Here is a 26,137-nt window from a genome sequence, read left to right as displayed (position 1 = left end):
TAATCTCAAAATATCCAATTAATTATGAGATTATGTACGATAACCACTGATCACAATGTCCCTTAATGAAAGTAGAGAGTCTGATTTATGTTGATAATTTATTGAACAATAAATAAAGTTGCAAGTTCTGTACTGTTGGTAATAGAAGTCAATTCATATGTTCTCATGATTAATGAAGTGAGTGAAAATTATGGGGGATCACCAAGTTCAAAAATCAATAAAGACAAAAACAAGTGATTCTATTCATCTGCATAAACCTTAGTAGGACGAATTATTCGGTGTTTATATTGGTGGAAAGTAGTTACATAGTCGGTATGCAGGGGCGGAGGTAGGCTTTAACAAATAGGTTCGACATAATCCAATAGCTAGTGTTAGCCCAACCCTATAAATGTATTAAGTAATTTACTAAGTATGTCCATGTACAGAAATTAAAGGTTCAGAAGACAGCTACTAACACTTGAGGTCGCTGTCCAAAAATGCAGAATTCATAAAGATCAAATTCTGGATTCACCTTTACTAGTGTGAAATTATCAAGGGGTGCACAAACTAGCTCGATTGTTTTAAAAAAATATATAAGTCAATTAAGGACTTCCTAATGTGTGGTTGGGGATGATGTGCTAATATTTAACTAAGAACCAATAATGATAAGTTGATGTATCAGTTAGCATGTTCCAAGAAAGAACTGATGATTTATTCTAAGGTGCAATTATTAATAAAGGACACCCTACTTTCAGAAAGTAATTAATTATTAACTACTGTTTTGTGGTCAATGTCCTGGTGGTTATTCTGTCCAAAACTCTATTATTACATAGTTAGATGCCATACTAGTGTTTCAAAATCTATATATTGACCTAAGTAAGTCATTTTCAGGGGAGGGGGAGAAGTTCGAAGATGATTTTAATTTGGACATGATAGAAGTTAGTAAAAAGGGGACAACTAACTTTGAACTTGTAGAGTTATTGCACATGCATATGGATAAACAATCTAATCTTGACACAAAAGTTCCTCAGCATTACATTCTTTAAAATTAATGTACTTACTCTTTAAAATATATATGCCAAAATAACATATTAAATTCCGTGATATTGTGTCCAAGCAAACGCCATCACATAAAATCAAATGAGGATACTTTTACATTTTTATTAAAGAAAATTAAAGCATAAGGAATCACTGAACTTATTTCTTTAACTGATTATAATAAAAACTAAAAAGTGGATAAGACTAAGCACCGGACCAGTTCTAACCGGAATCGGAACCGGTGGACCGGTGTTTAATACCGGTCCAGTTTTTAATTTTTGGGACCGGTTAATCGGAACAGGCCAGTTAAAACCGGTTAACCGGTCAAAAAAAAAAAAAATAGTCGTTGCCTGCGTGGAGTGGACCGTTGGGCAAAGGCCGTTGCCAACGGCTCCAAACGCCCCTTTTGGCCCCAACCAACCCCCCCCCCCCCCCGTCCCCCGTCCCCCGCAAAAAGTTATTTTTTTTACACTTTAACCCATCCCCCACCCCTATATAAACCCCTCTCCATTTCCAATTTTAATCCACACCAATTCACTGTTCTCTTTCTCTCAATTTCTCTCAATTATAGCTACTTGCAACAATTAGCCACTTTAAATTTCTCTCAATTAAATATTATAAAGTTTTATTCTAGTTTCAATTATTAATTTTGCAATTATAAAAAAATTGTTGGTGGAGTTGGTGATTTTGCAACAATCCGAAGTAGCTCCAAAGCTTGGGTGGATTTGCAATTCTAGCCGCCTTCACTTTGGTGGAAATTAGTCCGGTAATTTGGTACCTTCGTTCCAACTCTATCTTTATTTTCCGCTATTTAATTTACACAATTTAATTTGTTGAAATTTATTTTCTTGTGATTTATTTGAGTGTGATTAAAATTAATTCTATTTAATATTGTCGAAGAGATTGAGACGTGGTGCCGGTAGTAGTGGTATTGTTAGGGGTGGGTTTAATGAGGAAACATTTGTGAACGAAACACCTAATTTAGGTGTTGATATTGGTGGAAATAATCCACTTTTAGAGCATGAGGTAATGCAACAACACTATACGGGCACTTTTAATGAAATTGATGATGATGATGAAACACAAGCCCCCGAAAATCCCATAGGAGATACAGGTCCTGCACAATCACATACACAAGACAAATCGCTAAGAACTCGTAGGCCAACCGCTAAAATTTAGAAATTTATGACTAAAGATAAGGAAAGACAAACAGCTACATGTGGTATATGTAAACAAGAATTTGTTTTTAGGCAAGAAACTAGTAAGGATGGTGGAACGGGTTCACTAACGGGTCATATGAGATCTAAACATAAGGATGTTTGGGGAGAGAAAATGGGTTCAAATGTGGGGGTATTCAAATGACAATAGACCCACGAACATAAGGAAGAGAATATTTACAATATTTACGTGTACTATTACATAGTCTATCACACCCCCGCAGTCGAAGCGGGAGGTTGTCGTACGCTTAGGATCGTCCCCGAAATCATCAAAGAGCACTCGCGGAAGACCTTTAGTGAAGATATACGCGATCCGGTAACGGGACGGGACGTGAAGAACACGAACTTCTCCACGGGCAACTTTCTCACGTACGAAATGTATGTCCATCTCAATATGTTTAGTGCGTTGGTCTTGGAACTGGATTACACGATAGGAATATGGCACTAACATTATCTGATAAACTAATGTAGCGTCCGAATGGGACAACGGAGCTCAAAAGAAGGTTGCGAAGCCAACGGGACTCGAGAGATGACATTAGCGACGCCACGGTATTCGGCCTCGGCACTCGACTTAGACATAGTAGGTTGCCGTTTGGATGACCATGAGAGGAGGTTATCACCAAGGAAGACACAGTAACCAGATATGGATCGGCGAGTGTCTGGACAACCACCCCAATCTGCATCTGTATAAGAGACAAGAGAGGTAATTGAGGATTTGTACAGATGGAGACCAAACTCAATAGTACCTTGAATGTATCGGACTATGCGTTTAAGAGCATGCATATGTGCAACCTTAGGATCATGCATGTGAAGGCATACTTGTTGAACCGCATAGGAGATGTACGGTCTTGTGAATGTAGATGCTATGCGACGAGCCGGCCAACTTACGATATTGGGTGGGATCATCGCGGATGTGAGGCCCCCGGCGGGGTGGCACCAAGTTTGGCTTTGGTGTCGACCGGTGTCGACTTGGCTTACGAGCGGTCATGCCGCCGCTTACGCTCTATAATATCTTTTGCCGATAATTTTTCGAGAGAGAAACATGTCGTGTGAATTCGGGTAACGGCGATACCCCGAGAAAATAACAGAGAGCCCAAATCCTTCGTAGCGAATTCGGCACTAAAAAGCGAGACATGATGGATTTTAAGAGCATCACGAGGAAAATTTTGTGAGAATAATATCATCAACATATAGCGAATATAAGCAATGTCGAACCTCGACAATAAATAAGAGAGAGTGATCGGATCGGTATGTGAAAAAACAATAGTGGAGACATAGTACGCAAGCGTTGGAACCGTACCGGGAGCTTGCTTAAGTCCGTACAACGATTTCTTCAAAGACGGACATGATGGGGATGCTTTGGATCTTAAACCCAATAGGTCTGATGCATATAAACGAGTCTCATTAAGATTGCAGGTGTAGGAAAGCACTCGACGTCAGGCGATGAATGGGCCGAAGTGTTCAAGTGCAATACTCAAGACGGCGCGAATAGTAGTCGATTTGACTCCCGGATGAAAGTCTCATCGCGAACAACTCCAAACTCGTGAGACACCATCACGGACAAGACGGGCTTTGTGCCTCTCGAAAAGAACCGTCGATTTCTTTTTATGACGAAAAATTCACATAGAACGAATAAAATTCACATCGGTGGGATGTGGAACCAACTCCGCGTCTTATTATTAATTAGAGCATTATATTCATCAACCGTGGCAGACTTTCCAATTGTGGTCATTTAGAGCAACGACGGGAGTTTCGTGGGATAGGCGAGATGGAGAGAGTCTTGAAGTATTTAAGTTGAGCGGTTGTTTGGGCTTAAAAATCCCATGTTGGCTTCTAGTGACCATGCGGGTGGGCTGCTGGGCAGTTACGGGTGGGGCAGTGGGGGGTAGGGGCTGCTGGGCAGCGACCGTGGGGTTGGACCGCTGGGCAGTGGGGGGTGGGAGGGCATTGGCGATCACGGGTGGGCGGCGGAGGGAAGCGAGTGGCGGGCGGTGGCACGGGTGCGACGATGGGGGGGGGGGGGCTGGGCGGGGAACGACGGGTGGGTAGGGCCCGACGGAAAATGCGGGGGATATGGAGAAATCCCATGGTCCAAAAAAGTCATAAGAAGTTGGGGTTGGGGAATGCAATTTGGAGAAGGGAAATTGAGTTTCTTCAAAGATGACGTCTTGATGAGATGATGATTTTGTTGGTGGATAAATCATAACATTTATATCCTCTATGATTCAACGGATAGCCCAAAGACACACGGGGTGGATCTTGCTTGTAACTTATGAATAGTTGTAGATGGGAAAAGTGGATAGCATAGACACCCAAAAAACCGGAGATGAGAATAGGAGGGGTTCGTTGATAGAGAACTTGCGTCGGTGATTTATACCCAAGGACTTTGGTGGGAAGTACATTAAGGAGGTATGTGGCCATTTGGAGAGCATGATGCCAAAAAGAGGGGGGGACGGAGGAGTGGACAAGAAGAGTGCGCACTATGTTGTTAATGGATTTAATTTTTCTTTCCGCTTTGCCGTTTTGAGGAGAGGTATGGCGAACTCCCGCCCATTATCACATTGAATGTTTTTGATGTCTCTTTCGAATTGAGTCCGTATTAATGCCTTAAAAGATAGAAAAGTGGAATAGACTTGGGACTTGTTAGAGATTGGAAAAGTCCAAAGAAAATTACTACAATCATCAAGAAAGAAAACATAATAGCGGTGCCCATTAGAACTTGAAACGGAGATGTCCATAAATCACTATGAATGATGTCAAACGGCATAGTAGTAAATGACAATGAATCATAAAATGGCAATTTAACATGTTTCCCCCAAAGGACAAGAGGTGCGAAAAGAAGTTCGGGCCTATTACATTTAATTAAGGCATTACTACGAAAGGAACTAAGAATAGCATTTCCGGATGGCGAGTCGGGAATGCCACAAGCTAGGTGATGCGGCAATGAAGGTGGATGGTGGAGTGGCCCATTCTGTGGCATTGATAGGATACAATTCCCGGTGCTCTCACATCTCGTTAGGCGGCTCCCGTCGGTAAATCCTTCACGAGAAAACCCAAGAGGATCAAACTCGACGAAACATTATTATCTTTAGTGAATTTACGTACGGAAATAAGGTTTTTGATGAGTTTTGGAGCATGCAAGACATTTCGGAGACGTAATCGAGGATTAGGTGGGGGAAGGGATGTATGACCATAGCCTCGAATTGGAATAGTGCTACCATTACCAACAATGATTCCAGAATTATTGCTCAAATTAAAATAAGACGTGAGAGTACCTGAGTTGGCAGTCATGTGGGAAGTCGCTCCGGTGTCCATGTACAGATTATCATCCGGGTGATGCATGGACAGAGTGTGCATGGCCGCTCCACGTCCGCGTCGGAGTGTACCCAGAATTGGTCGGAACATGCATGGAATAGGCCCCTTTGAGGTCGTGGTCCCGCACCGAGAATGTCGCTGCCGAGCCGCGCTGTGGTGGGACGCTGCTGCCACTGTCTCGTCGGATACGGTCAGGGGGGCATTGGCCACTGCTGAGGCGGCCAGGCAGCCGAGCAGAGCCGATGGTAGCCCTGGGGGCCGTCCCGTCAACCACCGGCGTTCGTTCGGTACGTCCGCCGCCGCCGCCGAGTTTCCCGCGGTTGTTGTTGTTATTGTTACCCTTTCCCTTGTTCCTGTTACAATTCCTGCCACGATTATTATCACGACGGTTAGTTGAATTATTGTTGCCGCCAGGTGGCGGGGAGGGAGTATCATTATCAACAAGTAGAGCCGCGGGATTGGAATCGCGGGCACGTTCCTTGGCTGCTGCGTCTTCGAGCTTGAGTCTGGAGCACACTTCAGAGAAAGAGGGCAACACATCCTTCTGTTGGATGGTGGTGACAAAGTGTGCATATGTCTCCGGTAAGCCGGCGAGGAGGCGCAAGACCAGACGTTGGTCGGACACCGGCGACCCCACGTTGGCAAGCTGATCCGCGAGAGACTTGAGCCTATTATAATAGGCCATAACCGAGCCGAAGTCGGCCATTTTTGTGGTGGTGAATTCAGTTTCAAGGTACGCTGCCCTTGAGTGCTTGTTATCTTGGAAAAGTTGAGCAACTCGATTCCAAGCCTTTTCTGCAACATCATCCGCCACGAGAATAGAGGTAAGAATATCATGGGAGACGGTAGCGTATATCCATTGAAGGACCGCCGCATCTAGCCGTTTCCAGAGCGGAAGGTTAGCCGTCTTTGTTGTGTTGTACGCGGTGAGTTCAGTGGTGTCAGTTGGTGGTATGATGTGTTCAAGTACGGAGTGGACGCGGGCTAGAACTTTGAATAGTGTCGCCCATTCGTGATAATGGCCGGTTTCCTCTAGAGTGATTGGGATTAAAGATTTCACATTCGTGACGGTTAAAGCAGAATGGAAATTTTTGTTGTCAGCCATTGAAGAGAGAAGAGGGAAGAGGAAGGGGTGGCGGCTACGGCTAGGGTTAGGAGAGAGAGGTGGACGGCTAGGATTTGGGATGCTAGGGTTTTTGGGAGAAACCTAGTCTGATACCATGTAGGAAATCAATCTGTGTTCTGTATTGATGTATGAAAGTCATTATATACAAAGTAGGTATCTCCTATCAGAATGATACTAGGCTAAATTATAGGACCTGATTACAATACATAAGGAAGAGAATATTTACAATATTTACATGTACTATTACATAGTCTATCAATATTCAACATTGTTATAATCCGTTATTTGAGGGTATTCCTAGAAGTACTTGTAGAGCGGATATTATGGATTTATATAAAAAAAAATATAGATTTTATTTGCGCCATGCATTTAATTCTTTAAATTGTAGTGTTTCTCTTACCGCCGATTTGGGTCTTAGTCTTAACAAGTTAGATTTTTTTGCTAGTATATGTCATTGGGTTGATGATAATTGGGTGATGTAAAAAAGAATTATAGCTTTTTTATATGATGAAGGGAAAGGTCGTCATGATGGAAAAATTTTAGCGGATTCAATGTCAACTAATATTAAATTTTTTTAACATTTATAGAAAAACACTTTGTATTACTTTAAATAATGTTTCTAATAATACAAAGGCGGTTGGTCTTTTAAAAAGGGAATTAAACCCTCCGTTAAAAAATATTTTTCATGTGAGATGTAGTTGTCACATTTTAAACTTGATTGTTAGAGATGGTCTTGATTATTTTGAAGATTCTATTCAAAAAGTTAGAAATGCGGTTGCTTTTCTTTTTTGTAATGCTAATAAGCAAAAAATGAGAGATTTTAAGAATTCTTGTGTGCAAAATGGCCTTAGACCTAGGAAAATTCAAGTAGAAGTTGACACTAGGTGGAACTACACTTACATTATGTTACAACAAGCATGTGATTATAGGATTCCCATACAACAAGTTCACAACCATTTTAATACGGATAGTGATGATTGGTTAAATATTACCAATTGGAAAGATGTTAAGGAATGTATTGAACTTTTACAAAAATTTTATAATGCAACTCTTGCTTTTTCTAGACAATTCTATCCTACGGTAACCGAAATTTTAGCCTAATTAGCGGAAATAGCTAGAGTTTTATATGAGTATAAAGATAAATCCGGTTATCAAGCAGCTATTTTTAATATGAAAATAAAATTTAAGAAGTATTTTTTTCCCATCCCAACTTTATTTATTGGGTTCTCTTTTAAATCCTTGTTTTAAAATGTCTTATACTAGAGCATTGGTTGGTCAAATGTATAACTATTTAGAAATTGACGAGGAAGTTGAACAATCTTTAAACGACGCCGAGCTCGCGATTGATTCCGAGTTTAGAAAAAAAATTAGTCATTATTCTATTTTGGAAGAAGGTGCTACACCCGTTGCTCCACGTCCTACTACTTCTCAAAGTAGCAAAAAGGGCTTAAAGGGTTTGTCGAATTTAAAAGTTTTACATTCACAACCAGCTCCTTCTAATAATGCAAACTTTGATGAATATCACCTTTATTTGATGCAGCCAAATGTGGATATCAACCAACTAGATGATTTGGACGTCTTAGCATGGTGGAAGAAATACAAGACGAGTCATCCGATACTTTCAAGAATGGATCAAGATATCCTTACGGTTCAAATATCAACTGTGGCTTCGAAAAGTGCATTTAGCCAAGGAAAATAACAAATTGGAGACCATAGACACTCATTATCCGAATTTAGCTTGCAAGTACTAGTTTGCATTCGCGATTGGATTAGATCGGAGGGATGCAACCAAAACTCATAAGCGGTGGAAGGCGAAGAGGAAGAGATTGAAGATTTGATAGCAAGTGGAATAGACCAAATGGAAGACTTTGAAAATATCTCAATGACCGAATATGATATGGCGGATATTAGCCAAATGATTGACACTTTTTGATTTTATTATTCTACTACTTTTTTGCAATTCATGTATTATTTGCAAGTTAAAAAAAACTACAATTTGCAAATAAATGTTATCCATGAATGAATAAAATATATGGCTCATTGAGCTTTCTTCTATTTACTTGTGTTCATATTTTTACTTATATTAAGTTAGGAATATACCTAAAATATACTAAGAATATACTTATAATATACATCTACTTAAATTAAAAAATAGAAAGTTATATACTTGAAAAATAACTAAAATATACTAAGAATATACTTATAATATAAATATACTTAAGTTATAAAATAGGAATTTATAAACTTAGAAAAAACTTAAGTTACATAAGTTTATATAGTATACATATAACTTAAACATATATATATATAAATAAGTTATTAACTTATAAGTATATATAGTATACGTAAAACTTAAGTTATATAAGTATATATAGTATACATATAACTTAAACATATATAAGTATATATAGTATACATATAACTTAAACATATATATATATATATATTTAAGTTATATGTATTATAACTTAAGTTATTTATAAGTTAAGTTTTTTCTAAGTTTATAAATTTCTATTTTATAACTTAAGTATATTTATATTATAAGTATATTTTTAGAATATTTTAGGTATATCTAGTATAAATATACTTAAGTTATAAATAGAAAGTTATAACTAATATATATATATATAACTTAAGTGTGTGTATATATATATATATATATATATATATATATATATATATATATATATATAAACTTTAGTTATAAACTTATATAACATATATAAATATACCTACAATATACTAAGAAATACTATAATATACATATATTATACAAAAAACAAAAAAAAAAAAGGTTTTTTTAAGTATAGAACCGGCCGGTTCCGGTTTCCAATTTTGGAACCGGTTAACCGGCAACCGGTGGCCGGTTCAGGTTTTTTGACCCGAAACCGGCCGGTTTCCTAATCGGTTGCCGGTCCGGTCCGGTTCAAACCGGTTAACGGGCTTAGATAAGACGACACAACTAGAAGTTCTTTTTCTTTTTTTCTTTTTTTTTTTTTTGGTTATTCACAATGCACCTACCCAAATTCTTATTCTCAGTGTGAATGTATAGAACCAACTGATAAACTCTAAGCAATGCAAGGAGCGCTAGACGTTCACTTTCTCATTAACAAAGCACATTATTTCACATGTTTTTCATGTATTCATTTACAACATAAAGTGATGCCACATGAACTAAACCAATTGCACATAATTTGAACTGTAAATTACTCTTCAGAAGCTGCAACCAATTGCACATAATTTGAATGGTAAATTACTCTTCAGAAGCTGCTAACTAAACCAGAAATGAATTAGTAAATATGAAGCCAGACCTACTCCCTCCCATTCCAGGAATAATTGAAGAGAGTTATCTCCAACTGGAAACATTGGCATAAAAAAAAATAGGAATGAATAAATAACACATAAAATCGAGGGCTATGCGGATCCTCAGACATACTTGAAATGGAATAAAGATGGACCAAATGAATGTAAACACAATTTACATCACTACGGTCGGGCTATAGGACACAAGGTTAGAAGTGAATTATGAGTCGGGACGAATGTGCGTATTAGAAACCGTATGTCCAAACAGGCCCGGAAAAAACGATAAGGTCTAGCTTTCCTTTTCCACTCAAGTGAACGGCACATGCCATGCTTAGACCCCTTCTTTCCTTGCCTAATGAAAGAGTCCACCACCTGTCTTACTAGTCTCAAATAAGGCCATGGTGCATGTTAATACAGAAACCCTACTAAATTATGTCTTCTTGATTGAGAATTGCAGAAACCCTACTAAATTATGTCTTCTTGATTGAGAATTGTACTGTATATGTGGCTACTGTTATTTTATCGGTCTATTTGTTTTCCAATAATTAGCCTTTGCTGACCCCGTTCAACAGGAATGACCAAATCAACAGCAATATGACTGATTTGAAACGGTCTATTTGTACCCAATAATTAGTTCTCTTCGACCCCTCCTATAAGAATCATCGAATCAATATTGCTAAGCCGATTTGAAGACGCTCATCTACGAAATGTGCAAAATAATACTCGGACTGGCAAATTCAATTCCTCAAAATTCAGAAACTGAAATTTCACCCCTACCATCAAATAGATTTAGTTAGCTAGGGCATTTACAACACGGCCTAGCTTTCACAAATTTCTTACTTGTACCTCTCCTTTTTTGAATTTTTGGTTTCAACTATATAATCCTATAGTACAACTACTCTTAAACTGCATCTAAAAATAGAGTTCTACTCTACAGGTGCTATGATTTCTACTCTACAGGTGCTATGATAAACCTGCCAAACCAAATCATTTTAACATATGAAAGATAATGGCGGGTAGTGGCAAATGGGCAGGTTGGGTTGGGGCGGGTTGATGACAGGTGAAACAAAGTCGGGTTAAAACCCAAACCAAATCATAAGGAAGATTTGCCAGTAGCAAAATGATTGTAATTGAGGAAATGTATCACATGCATTTTAAAACCAAAAGGGGTCATTCATCATTATGTCTCAACAATGAAAATGAGCTTCTAATTAAGAATCCTCAAAGAAAATTAGGGAAAACTAAACACCACATAATCTACCAAAAACTTCCTTCAATAGAACATAAAATCTTTGAAACTATTCTTATTAGTATTTCCTCCCAAAACCTCCTGCACCGCGACCATATGTTGGGAGAGCTGCCACTGCTTGTGGCTCAGCAGCCTGCTTGACGACACCTGGAAGGTCAGACATACCGAGGGCTGAAAGCATGTCAAGGGTCTCCTTGTCAACTTCAATAAGATCAGTCTTGATGGCTGACTCATCGGGAACAAAGTCCATGCGTCTCTCACGCTCCTCCTCTTGCAGTTTGAGGGAAATACCTCTAACAGGTCCCTTCTGGATACGTTTCATAAGGTGGGTGGAGAAACCAGCAATCTTGTTGCGGAGACGCTTAGAAGGAATTATGGCAACTTCTTCCAGGATCTTCTTGTTTGTGTGAAAATCCAAAGTCATTTTGGAGTAATACCTCTCAATTACCTGTCGAGATGACTTCTTCACGGTCTTGGTGCGCACACGACCCATCTTTGCAGAATTTCCTTAGATCAAACCTGTTACATAAATGTTTTCAGTTACCCTATCAAAAGAAAATTAATGTTTCTAGTTATTCATTGTTAATTTTTCCCTAGGAGAAGAACACTTGCTGATGCATAGTTCTTTTTCATGAGAATCTGAATATTTATATCAAATTACTGCAACTTATTGAATCTTTAAGTACAAAGTAAGCACCTATACACATTTTCTTTTTCTTTTGTTCTCAGACAGCAGACGAGAAAGCAAATATATCTCTGCGCCAAATTGCATGGTATTAGACTCGGAAAAGGCGTCTTCTATAGTCAACTAATCTGACACTAGCCTTCTAAGTCCTCAGACTGACCTGCTATAACTGTACTATCCTTCTGCTGGTTAACACACAAAGCTTCATTTGTCAATTGCAATTACTGGATCTAAGCATTCTATTCTACACAAAACCAGATGAACTGATTACGACCAATTGCAATGTGGATGTTCAAACTTCAACTTAACCGAATTGCCACAATGGAGTTTCTTAATGTCTTCAACAACTAATTTCAGCAATACCTTACATAACCCATATACACAAAAGTTGTTATTTTTTCAATTCTACATAAGAGAATGCAGATAACTGAAAAACTTATCTTGAAGTCAGTATCCCGATTTCCTTCTTCTATCCTCAATTAAAACTCCAGTTCAATTCCAAATTAGTTTGGTTTTGGCTACAAGAGCCCTCTTATTCATTCCACACTATACAGTGTCATTTACTATTCAGATATTCATCTTAGACTATATCTTTTGCTATCAAAAGACCATTTTTTATTTGTAATGGTGCAGTCTGGGCAAGGCTTGCACGCAACTCGACTAAGCCACCAGGTGCCAGCTATCTCCCACCAACACAAGTTCCAACCCGGCAAAAGTAAAAAAATCACCTCTAACTATTTTTTATCATTGTTGTGATTTGCGCCCAAATATCCCTGGTTCATTCAATCTACAATGACTATCTTTTCGCTAAGCCACACTATTGGGTCCCATCTTATACTATCTTTTTCGCTAGCATCAACCTGCAATCTCTTTCTGGTCCTCTGGAAGCTTGCATGCAACTCTACTAATCCACGGGTGCTAACTATACCCAACCACCACAGCTACCAACTCAACAAATGACAAGAAAAGTCACCTAAATATTTCTTCTTCTTTTTTTATTGACAAGGGAACCTGCAGCCGCTACCCTTTGGGTGCGCACAGGGTAAACCCCGTTCCTGTGCAATAGCCCGCAAACCACACAAGACAGATAACCAGCACAAGGCAAGCCATGTGCGACGAGCTCGACCCAGAAGGCAAATCCCCTACTTTCTTAATCATTATTGTGATATGAATCCTAGTATACCATTGTTCATTCCAAATTCATGAACAGCTAAGCCACACTCTTGAATTCCATCTTATACTATCTTCAAAACCTACCACTTACAATCTCCTTGAGCAAGCTTGCACGGAACTCTACCAATCCACTAACACAGGTACCAACTCAACAAATGAAAAAAAAAAAAAAAAAAAAAAAAAATCATCAACAACAACAACATACCCAGTATAATCGACAAGTGGGGTTTGGGAAGGGTAGTGTGTACGCAAACCTTACCCCAACCTTGAGAGGTAGAGTGGCTGTTTCCGAGTCACTCGGCTCAAGAAAAAACATTTCAAAGACTAACGAAAAAAAAAAAAAATCACCTAAATTATTTTTTTAACCATTGTTATGATTTGAATCCTGGTATACCCTGGGTGCCATATTCAACTATTTTATTAATTAATATGGATTTTAACAGCTTTTAGCAAGTAAATAATTTTGCTCAAATCCTAAAGCATTGTGATCAAATAAAGCACATAAATATAAACGAATGTAATGTATTATTATGAGAATAAAGCTAGAAAACTTACAAAGAATCGTAGCAGAGGGTGTGCGGCAACTGATGCTATGTGTGTGATTTTCAGCTGAGAATGGTGAGACTATATTAGGGTTTTGTATTTGTGAATGTCTTTGGGTTTTATTGGGCTTGGGTTATGTAATGTCCACTTTGGGCTCAGGTTAACAAAATGGGCTTGGATTGGACCAAGGTTAACAAAGTGTCTTTTTTTTTTTTTTTTTTTTAAGAGAGAAAATAACAAAAAATAACCCTAAAATGCAAAATATTTACGCGCCATGTCGCCTCCTAAACTAATTTCGCTTTTACCCAGCTGGCAGTAAATATTTACCCGACCCAAAAACCCTTCCTTCCAGTTGCAGAGCCAGAATTTTCATTGAGTGGGTTCAAAATATAAAAAGTACACACGCGAAGAAGACAAAGGGGTTCATTATCTAATATATATACATAAAAAATAATTTTAACCATGTATACACAGTGTAATTTTTCGCCAAAGGGGGTTTAGATGAACCCTTTGGGCCTTCCTCCCTCCACCCCTGCTTCCTTCATGATGTCATCTCAATGTATTTATATACCATGATGGTATAATGGACAATCTAATGAAGGACTGAAGCAGTCTTCTGTGATAGCATCTCAGTATATGGTATCATGAAAAACTGAGGAATGTCTCATTGAAGGATTGAAGCAATCCTCAATGATACCATCTCACTATATGTATATAAAATGATATCATAGATACTTTTTTTTAAAGTGTTTTTCAAATAAATGAACATGATCCTCTATGATGCTCTATCAATATATTAGATATATCATGTAGATTTCATAGCGAGCTGATGAGTATTTTTGAAGAAATGAAAGAAATCATCTATGATACCATCATGATATATAGCAAGGGGTGATACCATGTTAATATCATAATTTTGGGGATATTTTGAATAAATAGTTTTGAAGGCATGAAAATTCGGGGTATAGGCAGGTAATTATTTTATTTTTAGGGGCATCTACCATTCTTTCCCTTTTTTTCACTCTTTTGAATTTAACTTAAGACTTATAGATAGTCTAAAAAAAAGGTTCATTATTAAGTCGCTAAAGAATCAACTATTATATGTAATTGTCTTCTATGTAAAGCATAAATTGGTCATATGTTATAAGGATAATTATATTAATGTATCTGTTGCTTTATAGTGATAAATATTGCATGAATTGTTATGCATGAATTATTAATTTAAGAGTATTTTTGTCCATAAATATCTGATTCAGGTATTATTAATGCACAACTTATATCCTACAGAAAACAATACATAAGTTTATGTACAAGTTATAACACATATATTACAAGTGATTAGTTTAATACCACAAATCTGGTGAGACAAAAATAAAATGCGATGTTAAATATGCATAGTATTTCCTTACTTAGTAGCGTGAAAAAATTTAAAATATATTTTTCTTGTACGATCAACTAAAAGACGTAAGGCAAGAATTGTATTACCAAATCTTCATAAACTCGTTGGAAATACAGTATTTGACAAAATTGGCATGTTACATAGAAAATTAGCATGATCATTTCGTAAATGCCGTGAATAACAAGTCCCACCCAAAGCCATTCAACAAAAGTTCAACTAACAAAAAGAACTATTTAGTGATTAAAAGACCCAAAAAATAGCTTAATGCCTAATGCAAGTAAACACTTCATTACCCTTTTTCCCCAAGGGTGTGTTTGGTATGACGGGAATTTTTTTTCTATTTTCTTTTATTTAATTGCACATAAGATCTTCGAAATATTTTTCTATGAAAAACTATTTTCCTCAAGATGGGAGAAAATGTTTTTCATAAAAATTTGAGGGAAAACATTTTCTGCAGTAATAAAAACACACCAATGTCTTCTCCAACTCACCTCACGTACCCCCCCGCCCACCCCACCCACCCAACTCCACCGCCCGCACTGACAAACCCCTCCCCCCCGCCCCCCCAACCCTTCCAAAAATATTTAATTCTCGTTTTTTTAAAGTCTTTTTTTTGTTTTTTACATCCCCGCCCCACCCCCAAATTTTCTATGTTACATAGTACTTTTTTTATTAAAAAGAATTTTTCTTACTCGACCCCCCCACCCCACAAACCTACCCCCACCTCCCAAATCGAACTCTCCACCAAGAAAAGTTGCACTCCGAATTTAAAAACTTCCTAGTGATTTTGCTTTGAGTATATGCAAATGTTCGAGTATATGCAAATCTTTGTTAAAATGACATTTTTCAGCTTGTGGACTAAACACAAGAAAATAAATAGAAAAAGTACTTATATTTCGAGAAAAAATATTTTCTATCATACCAAACACACCCTAAGATATTATTTCCCTATTAATTACGTGGACAAACATTTCCCAAAGACCTTCTTAAGGAAATAAATTTTGAAAATTAAATTAAAAAAAAAACCATTTTTCCTTTTTAATTCTCTTCCTCCTCCTCCAAGTATTAACCATTTTCTCATTTACCAAAAAACTTCTTTTAAATCGCCGATTAATTCAATGTATTTGAAATCGATTCGGGTCGGTTCGAACTACCCTCTTATACGGATGATGAACCGGTTGAGTTGGATCAGATTTCGCTTGGGTCAAACATTGAATAAAATTTCACAAAAACCGAGAAAATAACAACTATGGTCCCTTATGTTTGATAGTAGTTCAAAATAATCCTTTAAGTATGCACCGCATAGTTTGGTCCTTTAAATTTGCTAAAAGTTGACACTTTTAGTCTCAGTCAAATATTCACCAATTTATAGTTCGTTAGATTTGACATAAACAGTAAAAAAAAAAAAATTAACCATAAACAACAAGAAATTCCTATTAAATCATAAAATATACAACAGAAAAATTACACTAGATGCTAAAATATATAAAAAAAGAGTACAAATTAAACCTCAAAAAGTGCACCTAACTCTGAAAATAAATCAATAAATAACTATAAAAATTGTACCTCTAAACGTGAGTTCCTGCTAATTTCCATTGTTCTCATAATTCTCAAGTATAACAAACAACATCTTTAAGTGACTATTTTTATCATTTAGTTGAAGGGTAAAAAAATATTTGAAAAAAGAAACTTTTCCCTTTTTAATTAATTCTCCTCATTCTCTCTCTTTATATATAGTTAATAATCCATTTTCTCATAGACCAAAAACCTTGTTAAAATCGGCGATTAATTCAATGTCGACGTGGAATCGTGAAGACAACAAGTTATTCGAACAGGGTCTTGTTTTATACCCTGAAAACATCGGCGATCGGTGGCAATTAATCGCCGATCATGTACCTGGAAAAACACAAGATGATATAATCGCTCATTATGATGACCTTGTACATGATGTATTTGATATTGATTCGGGTCGGATCGAATTGCCCAGTTATACCGATGATGATCCGGTTGAATTGGAAAGTGAGTATCGGGTCGGGTCAAATAAGAAGAATAGTGAAATTGAAAGGAAAAAGGGTACCCCTTGGACTGAAGAAGAACATAGGTAGATTCTTTTTACATTTTCCCTTTATTTTTGTATTTGAAGATTTTGGGTATGAATTGTTTTTTTTTTAAAAAAAAAAAAAAAAAAATTGGGTAATATGGGAATGCAATTAGACAATTTTCATGAATTATTTCTATCATGTAAAGTTGAATTTGGTTTATGGGTTTTGTTTATCAGTTTTTTTTTATTTTTTATTTTTTGGATTAGTTATCATTTCTGAGATTGTGGGTATATATAGAATAACAGTATTTCGACTGATTCTGCTTTGATTAGTGTAAAAAAAAAAAAAAAAAAACTCTTTTTGCTCATCAAAAGAAAAAAGATTAAGAAAAAGGTACTATTTTTTTTGTTTTTTGCTAGGAAATGAGTCTCTGTTGATGTCAATTTTAAGTATTTTTTTCTTTCTGTTCTGATCAGTGCAACAAAAAGACTCTTCTTACTCATCAAAAGAACAAAAAAAATAAGGATTTTTTTTTTTTGGTTAAAGGCAGAGTTTTTGGCTGAGAAATGAGTCCTTTTTTTTATTTCAATTTAAGCATTTTTCTTCCGGCTTTGATCATTTGGGAAAAAATGACTCTTTTGTACTCATCCAAAGCAAAAAAAAAAAAAAAAAAAAAAAAAAAAAAAACCCGCAAGGGTGGCTCAGTTGGTTGAGCATGGAGCTTTTATAATGGAGGTCTCGGGTTCGAAACCCCTACATCTACGACGGTAGGGGGATTTGCCTTCTGGGTCGAGCTCGTCGCACTGGGCTTGCCTAGTGCGAGTTACCTCTCCTATGTGGTTTGCGAGCTATTGCACAGGAGCTGGGTTTGCCCTGTGCGCACCTGAAGGGTAGCGGCTACGGGTTCCGATGTCATCAAAAAAAAAAAAAGTGAAGGAGGAAAAAAGTATTCTTTAAACTCAATGAGCTGCGTAATGAGAGTAATCCTCTACATTTGATCTTTAGCCAAAATGCTTAGAAAAGTGTCTGCCTAAGAGTAAACCTATTCATTAATTACATTTTCTTTTGATCTCTGAACTTGTAAACTGATACAACTTGAATTTATTTTATTAACCGTGGTGTCTGCTCGTACCTCGACTAATTCCATTGGATTTCTGCTACCTCCCACTAGCACAAGTATCAAGTAACTCTATCCATCAAGGCTTACACAGATGAGAAAAAAATCACTTGGTGTTTTTGCCAAGTGGATCTGGACCTGAGATCTCATGGTTCATTGACTGTTATACAACTTGAATTTTTTTTTTTTTTCAGTTGTGGAATGTAATCCATCCTATATCTGTTTGTTCTAGTCTCTGTAACCATGTTTGAAGCTAATCATTTGTGCATCAAAATGACAAATTTTCAGCCATGAGGAGGGTAGTGGGTACCTTTTCACTGGGTTGTTGTCGTTGTTGTTGTTGTATTGAGAGAGTCGGCCTCTTAGTCTTCGTGAGAGTAAATTGACTATTTTGATAGACATGAGCAGTTTTCATTGTTCACTATTTAGAGCTCCCAAAGGGTTGTTTGATTGTGCTTAGTGGTTTGGTGAATTTGGTGCTTGCATCTTTTCGACAAATTCTTGTCCCTGTACTTAGTGAGGATTCTTAGCTTTAACCTGCTTGTGAAGAGGCGTAGTTGTTATTCTTGTCCCTGCCATTAGATGGTTGTGGGCTCATATCACTAGAGTACTTAAAAACTATGTTGTGAGAGTAAATTGACTATTTTGATACACATGAGCAGTTTTCATTGCTCACTATTTAGCGCTCCCAAAGGGTTGTTTGATTGTGCTTAGGGGGTATGGTGAATTTGGTGCTTGCATCTTTTCGACAAATTCTTATCCCTGTACTTAGTTAGTGAGGATTCGTATAACCGGCTATAACCTGCTTGTGAAGAGGCGTGGTTATTATTCTTGTCCCTGCCATTAGATGCTTTTGGGCTCGTATCACTAGAGTACTTAAAAACTATGTTGCTTGGACTCTTCAAAAATGGGGATGGGTATGTGTCAGATCCTCCAAAAGTAGTCATTTTTGGAGTATCCGGACAGGCGTGGCTCAGTAGCTTATATAATTATAATGAGATAACTAGAGTTATTATGCTTAATTGTATAACTGACATTGTTGTTCTATGGCTGTTATTTGAGGCGTAGTTGTTGGTTTTTTTTTTTTTTTTTTTTTTTTTTTTTTTTTTTTGTGGTAAGTAGTTGTTGTTGTTTAAAACTGACATTGTTGTTCTATGGCTGTTGTTGGACTTAAAATCCTAATATTCTTGCATAGATTATTCCTTATCGGGCTGGACAAATACGGGAAGGGTGACTGGAGGAGCATTTCAAGAAACGTGGTGATATCAAGGACGCCAACACAAGTGGCAAGTCATGCTCAAAAATACTTCATTAGACAGCAAGCAATGAAGAAAGAACGAAAAAGGTCTAGCATCCATGATATTACAACTGCAATGGATACCAACGCAGTACCTCCTCCAAGCAGCTTTCAGAATCAACGAGGCAGTCAAAATTTCAACTTTACAATGTAGGAGGTGAGTACTGAGTAGTAGGAAACAAAAAGAACGCTCATACCTGTAAATAGAAGGGTCACCTGCAATCAACGTTCGAACTTGTAAAGTTTACTTTTTCTATTTGACAGTTGATTTTAATTAGTGAATCCCGGAGCTTAAAGAATGGGTTTTTCTCCCGATGTTAGCAGAACAGTTAATGAAATTGTTGGTAAAATGGTTTAAGAACAGAATGGTGTTGAACTATTTTAGCTTTAATGTCAAGTATTCACTAGTTTGTGTCTTTATTGTAGTTCCATGTTTTGGTTTTGTTGCTAGTTTCTTGCCAGTAGGCTACAAAGCCGGTAAATGAACCTAGAAAAATGGTGGGAATTGTGGTATATAAAATTTTGAGTAAAATAAAAAACATTGAATAATCTGTTTCTCTTTCTTGTGGCCAAGATAACACTTGACAGAAACTTTGTTGAAAATTTTGAAATAGTCAACCTTTTGTGTGTTTTTTGATATGTTCCTCAGGATAATCGAAAAGTACTGATATTTAGCAAGGACCTGTTTGGACATACATTTTTGTTTTTTTGGCTATTCTCAACTTTATTTGTTTCACAGAACTCCTTGATTGTTATATATTGTAGTCACTTTTTCACTCCAAATTGAAGTTGAGTTTGTCAAGTTTGAAAAACTAGTTCTAACCACTTTTTCAAGTAAGAAAAAAAAATTCCTCACAAAACTTCATTTTTTTTAAGTGAAATGTATGTTCAAACACAACTTCAATTTTTAAGTACTCTTTTTCAACTTAACATCAGAAACTTTTTTTTCCCGAGTATCACCAAATTTATGTCTAAATGCTTACTAAGTGTCTTGATCCCCTGCCCTATTGCCATTCAAGTGTTTATGCTGCATGTTAGTGATAATAACAAAGTCACATTTATCTCCACAATAGTTGGCTACTTGGCTTTCCATTGGAAAACTTCTCATACATATGGGATCAAGTTGGATGTGTGCACAGGCTTGTCTTTTTTGGTCCGGCAGACAGGCAGATGGAGTACTTTGAGTATAATTAATGGGTTTATCTACCCGACGTTTTCGACACATAGTATAGAATATATGAAAATTTACTAAAATTTTATCATATATTAGGTATGCCATCCAACTTTGGGTGTGCACAAGTAGGCGCCTCAACTTGTCTCCATTTTATCAGTTGAACACTTTAACTTTCAAAATGATCATCTAGACACCTTCACATTAGTACCACGCCAACATTTGTGTTTACTTGTTTAATTTTTAACAAGTTGAGGTGCCTACTTGTGCACACCCAAAGTTGGAGGGCATACTTAAAAAATGAGGACAAGTTTGAGGGCCTATTTATGTATTATAAAATATAAATCATGACGTACCATTTGGAAAATATAATGGGTTCAGCAGCAACAACTTGTTCAACTTATCAAATTTAAATTCTGAATTTGCCTCTGACGACCAGTGCATTTACTACTCATTTGTGAAACCTTTCAAATACACACACAGGCGCCACAGAAGAAACGAGGTTTGGTTACCATTGTTAAACATTTAAGCTGCATTTGCCCGTCTTTTATGTTGAGGCCAAAGTAGAGAGACAAGATGTTCTATTCTTTTATATTTCTAATGTAAGGACTGTAATGGTTTTGGTCTCTGATAATTATCACTTCATTAGTTTTCAACGATTAGTATAGCATCTAGCGCCTTTGAAATTACTGATCAGTGTATTTCTTTTGTTTGACAAAGGGAGTTTACTTTGGGGCCAACATTAAAGACAATAACCATATCGTATTTCACCTTTTCTTCTGCATTTTTTTAATTGACAGTGGTGTATGGGCGAGGTGGTGCGTACATCAACTATTCCACCGAGTACCTGTTACCTCCCATTGCTATCAACACAAGTATCGGGTAAATCTGCCATCAAAACTTAGGCAACTTGGAAGAAATCACCTAGCGCTTTTTTGCTTTCGCATTATTCGAACTTGAGACCTCATAATTCTCCCCCCCATTCATTGATCACTATGCCACACCCTAGTGTTTACCTTTTGTTATTTTGCATCCCGTGCAAAATATTGTCTAGGAATATAAGCTAGACCTGGACAGAATAGACGATTAGAAAACCCAAACAGATGAACCTGGATCCACATTGTGCTGTATATTGTTCTGAAACTCACTGACCAACTAATCTGGATTCGAGCTAAGCAAGCCCACTAAGGACATCATTCTGCGACACTGAAATCACTAAATATGCTTGCTTTGGGCCACAGCCATAAACAAGTCGCTATATCATTCCCAATACTCGAGACAGCGATAACAGACTACACTATGATTCACCACGCGATAACAGACTAAAATGTGGTGCCAACAGAATCAAACTGGTCCAAACAAGATGATATTGATTGTTGAACAAGGCATGTTTTTCAGCCACCTTGAAAACTCCAAGGACGAAAAAGCATGATGCATAATAACAACTATTGCAATAGTTTGTACAAGGAATGGCATGATGAAGAGCAACAGAGAGTCATTATCCATTTATTTGTCAAAGGTGCTTGAAAGCAAGAGTTTGACATGTCCGGTCACCCAAACCTAGACTTCAGCTCTTGTTAGTCTCTTCTTCAGGCTTCTGCTTAAAGAAAAGAAATAGCGGGGTGAGAAAAAGGGTCCAGGATAATTAAAAAAAGGGAAAAAAAAAAAAAAGAATACATAGAACAACAATTTAACCGAAGATCACATGCATATATCTGTAGCCAGGCAAACCATCAGTTCAACACATGTATCTGTCAACATTCATTATCTTGTGTTCTCCAACAAAAAATGAGATTGATGACATCAACAACAAAAAACCTAGTATAATCCACCAGGCGGAGTACGCCGGGGAAGGGTAGATCGTACGCAGACCTTACCCCTACCTTGTAAAGATAGAGAGGTTGTTTCCGATAGATCGGCTCAAGGAAAGATGAAAAGGCAGTAACAACAACAGGATAATAAGACAAACAAAATGAAAAAAACAAGTAGGTAGCCCTAGAGATCTAAGAATAAGCAAAAATGAGATTGGTGCAATCAGATAACAACATGCCAACATGTTTGAAACTTGTACGCATTCAAAATTTATATAAATTTGGATGTTAGAATTTCGTTTAAGGTTCAAAACATAACTTTGCAAATGCTAAATCAGAAGAAAAACAATCATAGGCATTAGCTCACCACATCCATTATTTTTAAAAATATAATGTCTAAAATAGTTGCAATTACGGATTTCAAGTAGAAGTGAACAGTGTATATAAGATAATAAACATAATGACATCCATATGTCATACCTAAGATTTATTATTATGGTTTAAACTTTGAGAAAATTGGTTAGACTAAGTATACACAACTCCCATCCATACTGCACCTAGTTCAAAGATTTACCACTGAGTTTTAGAAGAAGTAGTTGAGTAATGTGAAAACAAAAAATAGCTCTCTTCCTCGAATTGTGAAATGTTTTACCAAAACGAAGAAAACTCATTTTTTTGGCAGCTCTTGTTATGTTGAAAGGCAGTGGAAGGCGGATGTGGAATATGGCATTGCACTGTGTTGGTGGCTCTGATAAAATATGGTATTGCACTGTGTTGGTACTCTGATAAAAAGGAAACATAATGTTTCCAAGCTGGTGAGAGGATATGGAGTAGAACTTGCGTCAAAAATTATCTCCCCAGTTTAATGTATAGATCAAGGAATACTCAACTTTTAAACACAGCCAAAAACTAGACATCCAAACTGATATTATACCAAATGGAGCATCTTCTTTCTTCTTGGTCACAAAAGGAGGTAAATGAATATCCAGCATCCTAAGAAAATTCTCACCCTATGCTAACTAAAACATGCACTTTTAACAAGAATTTGTTTGTTTTCAGCTGGTTAGCCAAAACCTAAGATAGTAGCGGAAATCAAAACGTACCAAATACAAAATAAGGAACAAACTAATAGAGCAAAATTGAACATGTATGGATGACTATACATATAAAACAAGCTAAAAAAATAAGAGAAGGATTCAAACCTTTTTGTCCTTCTCTTTCTCAGCTTTCTCACGCTCTGCCTTCTGCTTTGCCTTCTCCAATCTCTCCCTTTCCATTTTCTATTCACCAAAAAACAAAACGAAAAAACACATGAATGATCTAGCACAAAACTTACATCATCCATCAAAAAGAGAACATATTAACAGAGTTAGCTCCAATCCCAACTACTTGGAGTCAAGCAATTCAGAATTTAGAGTTAATGGGTTTGGAATTGATACAATTATTATTCATCCTAATTAAGTTACACACACGTGATATACATGCATGTGTGTGTGTCTGTACATAATATACACATTCATGATACATATATACAAAACTTAGAGCTTATGAGTTTGGAATTGGTACAATCTATTATTCACAGTAATTTTTCTACACACTCGTGATTAGTATACATATGCACGCGCACACCCACACTTATCAGGTCCGAGCTGAACGTAGTGAATTCTGTCAGAGAACCATTAACATCCGCCTATTATTCGTACTAGTTATTTAACACACAATACACATATGTGTATGTGTGTACATAATATACATATTACATATACATATATGCAGAACTTAAAGCTATAAGATTTGGAAATGATACAATCTATTATACATAGTAATTGTTTTAGATCCGCTTATTTTCGGATCAACTGTATAAATCACCTGTATCCATTTCACTCTAATCAATCACAATCCATTCAAATAATATTAAATAACAATAAAAAAACATAATATGTGAAATATAAAATGTTTAAAAAAAAAAAAGGGAAAACACGAAGACTTCGAACATGATGAATATAGATATGTGTGTGTAGTACATGCATACATATACATATACATAATACAAGTAAAACTTAAAGCTCATACGTTTGTAATTGGTACAATACTATTATTTACAGCAATTTTCTACACACTAATAATTATACATGGGGATGCTAACACTTTTAGTCCTTCAAATATTGGTAAAATTCTAATTTTACTCTTGTGATATCTAACTAAGCACATTTAACCTTTAATTACTTGAAATGTGCACTTTTAATCCCTCTTATATTTATACACATTCCTAGAAGTATATTACCTTCAAATGCGGAGTAACAGTACAAACTTAACATAATACATAGTTAATTAGATAGTGAAATGGTTATACTTCAGGAAATTTGTGACTATTCACAAGCAAAGGGATTAAAAGGGATTAAAAGTGTACATTTCAAGGGTCAAATGTGCTTGGTTAGATATCATAAGGACTAAACTCAGAATTTACCAATAATTGATGGACCAAAATTGATATTAAACCCTACATGGGAAATTTGGGTGAATGATTAGATCCACTTATTTTCGGGTCAACTGTATAAATCATATGTATCAATCTCACTATATTCGATCACAATCCATTCAGATATGAACAGGAGCAATTTTGAACCCCCTCGGCCAAAAATTACAGTGTATATATAGGGTAAATTTTCTGTGTTTATGTACAGATATTAACTTTTGAACACCCTGAATAAATGTAAAGGGCTAGCTCAAGTGGTCCAGGGTGTTCAAAATTATCATGTGTCCTCGGTTCAATTCCTATCGACAATATTATTTTTTATATTTAGCTTTTGTTATTTTTTTCGAACCCCTGAGTAAAAATCCTGAATCCGCCACTGAATATGAATAACATAAATTTGTGAAATATAAAATGAAATTAAAAAAAAAAAAATGAAAAAATGGACCTTAATGTAAATGTTTTCTTGAGCACGTTCTTCTTCACCTAAGACTTTGCCATCACTGAAAGATCGAAGACCTGAAATTGATGATCGTTGACCTTCCATTAAACGACCTAATCCACAACGTGAAACGACAAATCTCATCGCCATTTTTTGCTTTTATACTGTGTGATATTGATGAGTGGAAATTAAAGAGTGATTAAATGTAACCTAAGTGCGATTGGTGTTTTGTTATTTATAGAGGATAGTTAAGTGGGTCCAGTTTTTGACCGGGTTTTTTGGGTCATGGATAAAGATGGAATATACCCACTTTTTAAACTACTACTTTCGTTTCAAATTATTTATCGCTTTTTTGATTTATTCATTCTTTAAGAAGTATTAATTCGGAGGGTATTTGACTAACTTTACGTAATTTATATCTAAGTTATGATATCTCTCCATTAAATGCTTATTATATTTATGTGTCTATTTCTATAAATTACAAAATTATCCTAAGGATAAATGAGAAAAAATAATTAATTACGCATTAATTTGAGACAGAAGGAGTAATCAAAATTTAGCCTATTATGTATTATTTGTTGTTGTTATTCTTCTTTTCTTTATTATTTTCTACCGGATTTCTTCATTTGCTTACTGATTTTGATATGCTTTACCTTTGCAAGGTAGAACAAGGCTGTAATGACCCCACTTGTGGCATGTTGTTGTTGTTAAGTTCATGTCCAATCACGACTGACTTCCAATCAACTACAATTTCAAA

The 26,137-nt window shown here is 36.4% G+C and overlaps 3 protein-coding genes and 1 long non-coding RNA gene across 5 annotated transcripts; 2 read left to right on the top strand and 2 right to left on the bottom strand.

The window, feature by feature from the left end:
- The first annotated feature begins 1,647 nt into the window (after positions 1 to 1,647).
- On the top strand, positions 1,648 to 8,730 carry LOC132068122 (uncharacterized). Its single transcript, XR_009417314.1, has 2 exons — positions 1,648 to 1,783; positions 8,216 to 8,730. It is a non-coding gene; the product is annotated as an uncharacterized LOC132068122 (long non-coding RNA).
- A 2,378-nt stretch (positions 8,731 to 11,108) lies between these two features.
- On the bottom strand, positions 11,109 to 11,720 carry LOC132068120 (small ribosomal subunit protein eS17). The gene has a single exon (XM_059461604.1). The coding sequence runs from the start codon at positions 11,718 to 11,720 to the stop codon at positions 11,286 to 11,288; it is 435 nt and encodes a 144-aa protein (XP_059317587.1). The 3' UTR covers positions 11,109 to 11,285.
- Positions 11,721 to 16,760: 5,040 nt separating this feature from the next.
- On the top strand, positions 16,761 to 19,903 carry LOC132068121 (transcription factor DIVARICATA-like). The gene is made up of 2 exons (XM_059461605.1): positions 16,761 to 17,128; positions 19,382 to 19,903. Exons 1-2 carry the CDS (start codon positions 16,821 to 16,823, stop codon positions 19,635 to 19,637), a joined length of 564 nt encoding a protein of 187 aa, XP_059317588.1. The 5' UTR covers positions 16,761 to 16,820; the 3' UTR covers positions 19,638 to 19,903.
- A 2,101-nt stretch (positions 19,904 to 22,004) lies between these two features.
- Positions 22,005 to 25,641, bottom strand: LOC132068118 (uncharacterized protein At2g27730, mitochondrial-like). Of its 2 annotated transcripts, none has more exons than XM_059461602.1 (3): positions 25,387 to 25,641; positions 23,668 to 23,745; positions 22,005 to 22,254 (listed from the first exon to the last, which is right to left on the bottom strand). In XM_059461602.1, the coding sequence occupies exons 1-3, from the start codon at positions 25,528 to 25,530 to the stop codon at positions 22,222 to 22,224; spliced, it is 255 nt and encodes an 84-aa protein (XP_059317585.1). In that variant the 5' UTR covers positions 25,531 to 25,641; the 3' UTR covers positions 22,005 to 22,221. The 2 variants fall into 2 exon arrangements, with proteins under 2 accessions (XP_059317585.1, XP_059317586.1); XM_059461603.1 differs by having other exon boundaries at positions 22,005 to 22,251; positions 25,387 to 25,623.
- Positions 25,642 to 26,137: the final 496 nt, after the last annotated feature.

Source organism: Lycium ferocissimum, chromosome 8, assembly GCF_029784015.1.
Source record: "Lycium ferocissimum isolate CSIRO_LF1 chromosome 8, AGI_CSIRO_Lferr_CH_V1, whole genome shotgun sequence".
Classification (NCBI taxonomy): Eukaryota; Viridiplantae; Streptophyta; class Magnoliopsida; order Solanales; family Solanaceae; genus Lycium; species Lycium ferocissimum.
The sequence above is the reverse complement of the archived record's forward strand: the minus strand, read 5'-3'. Positions and strand labels throughout refer to the sequence as shown.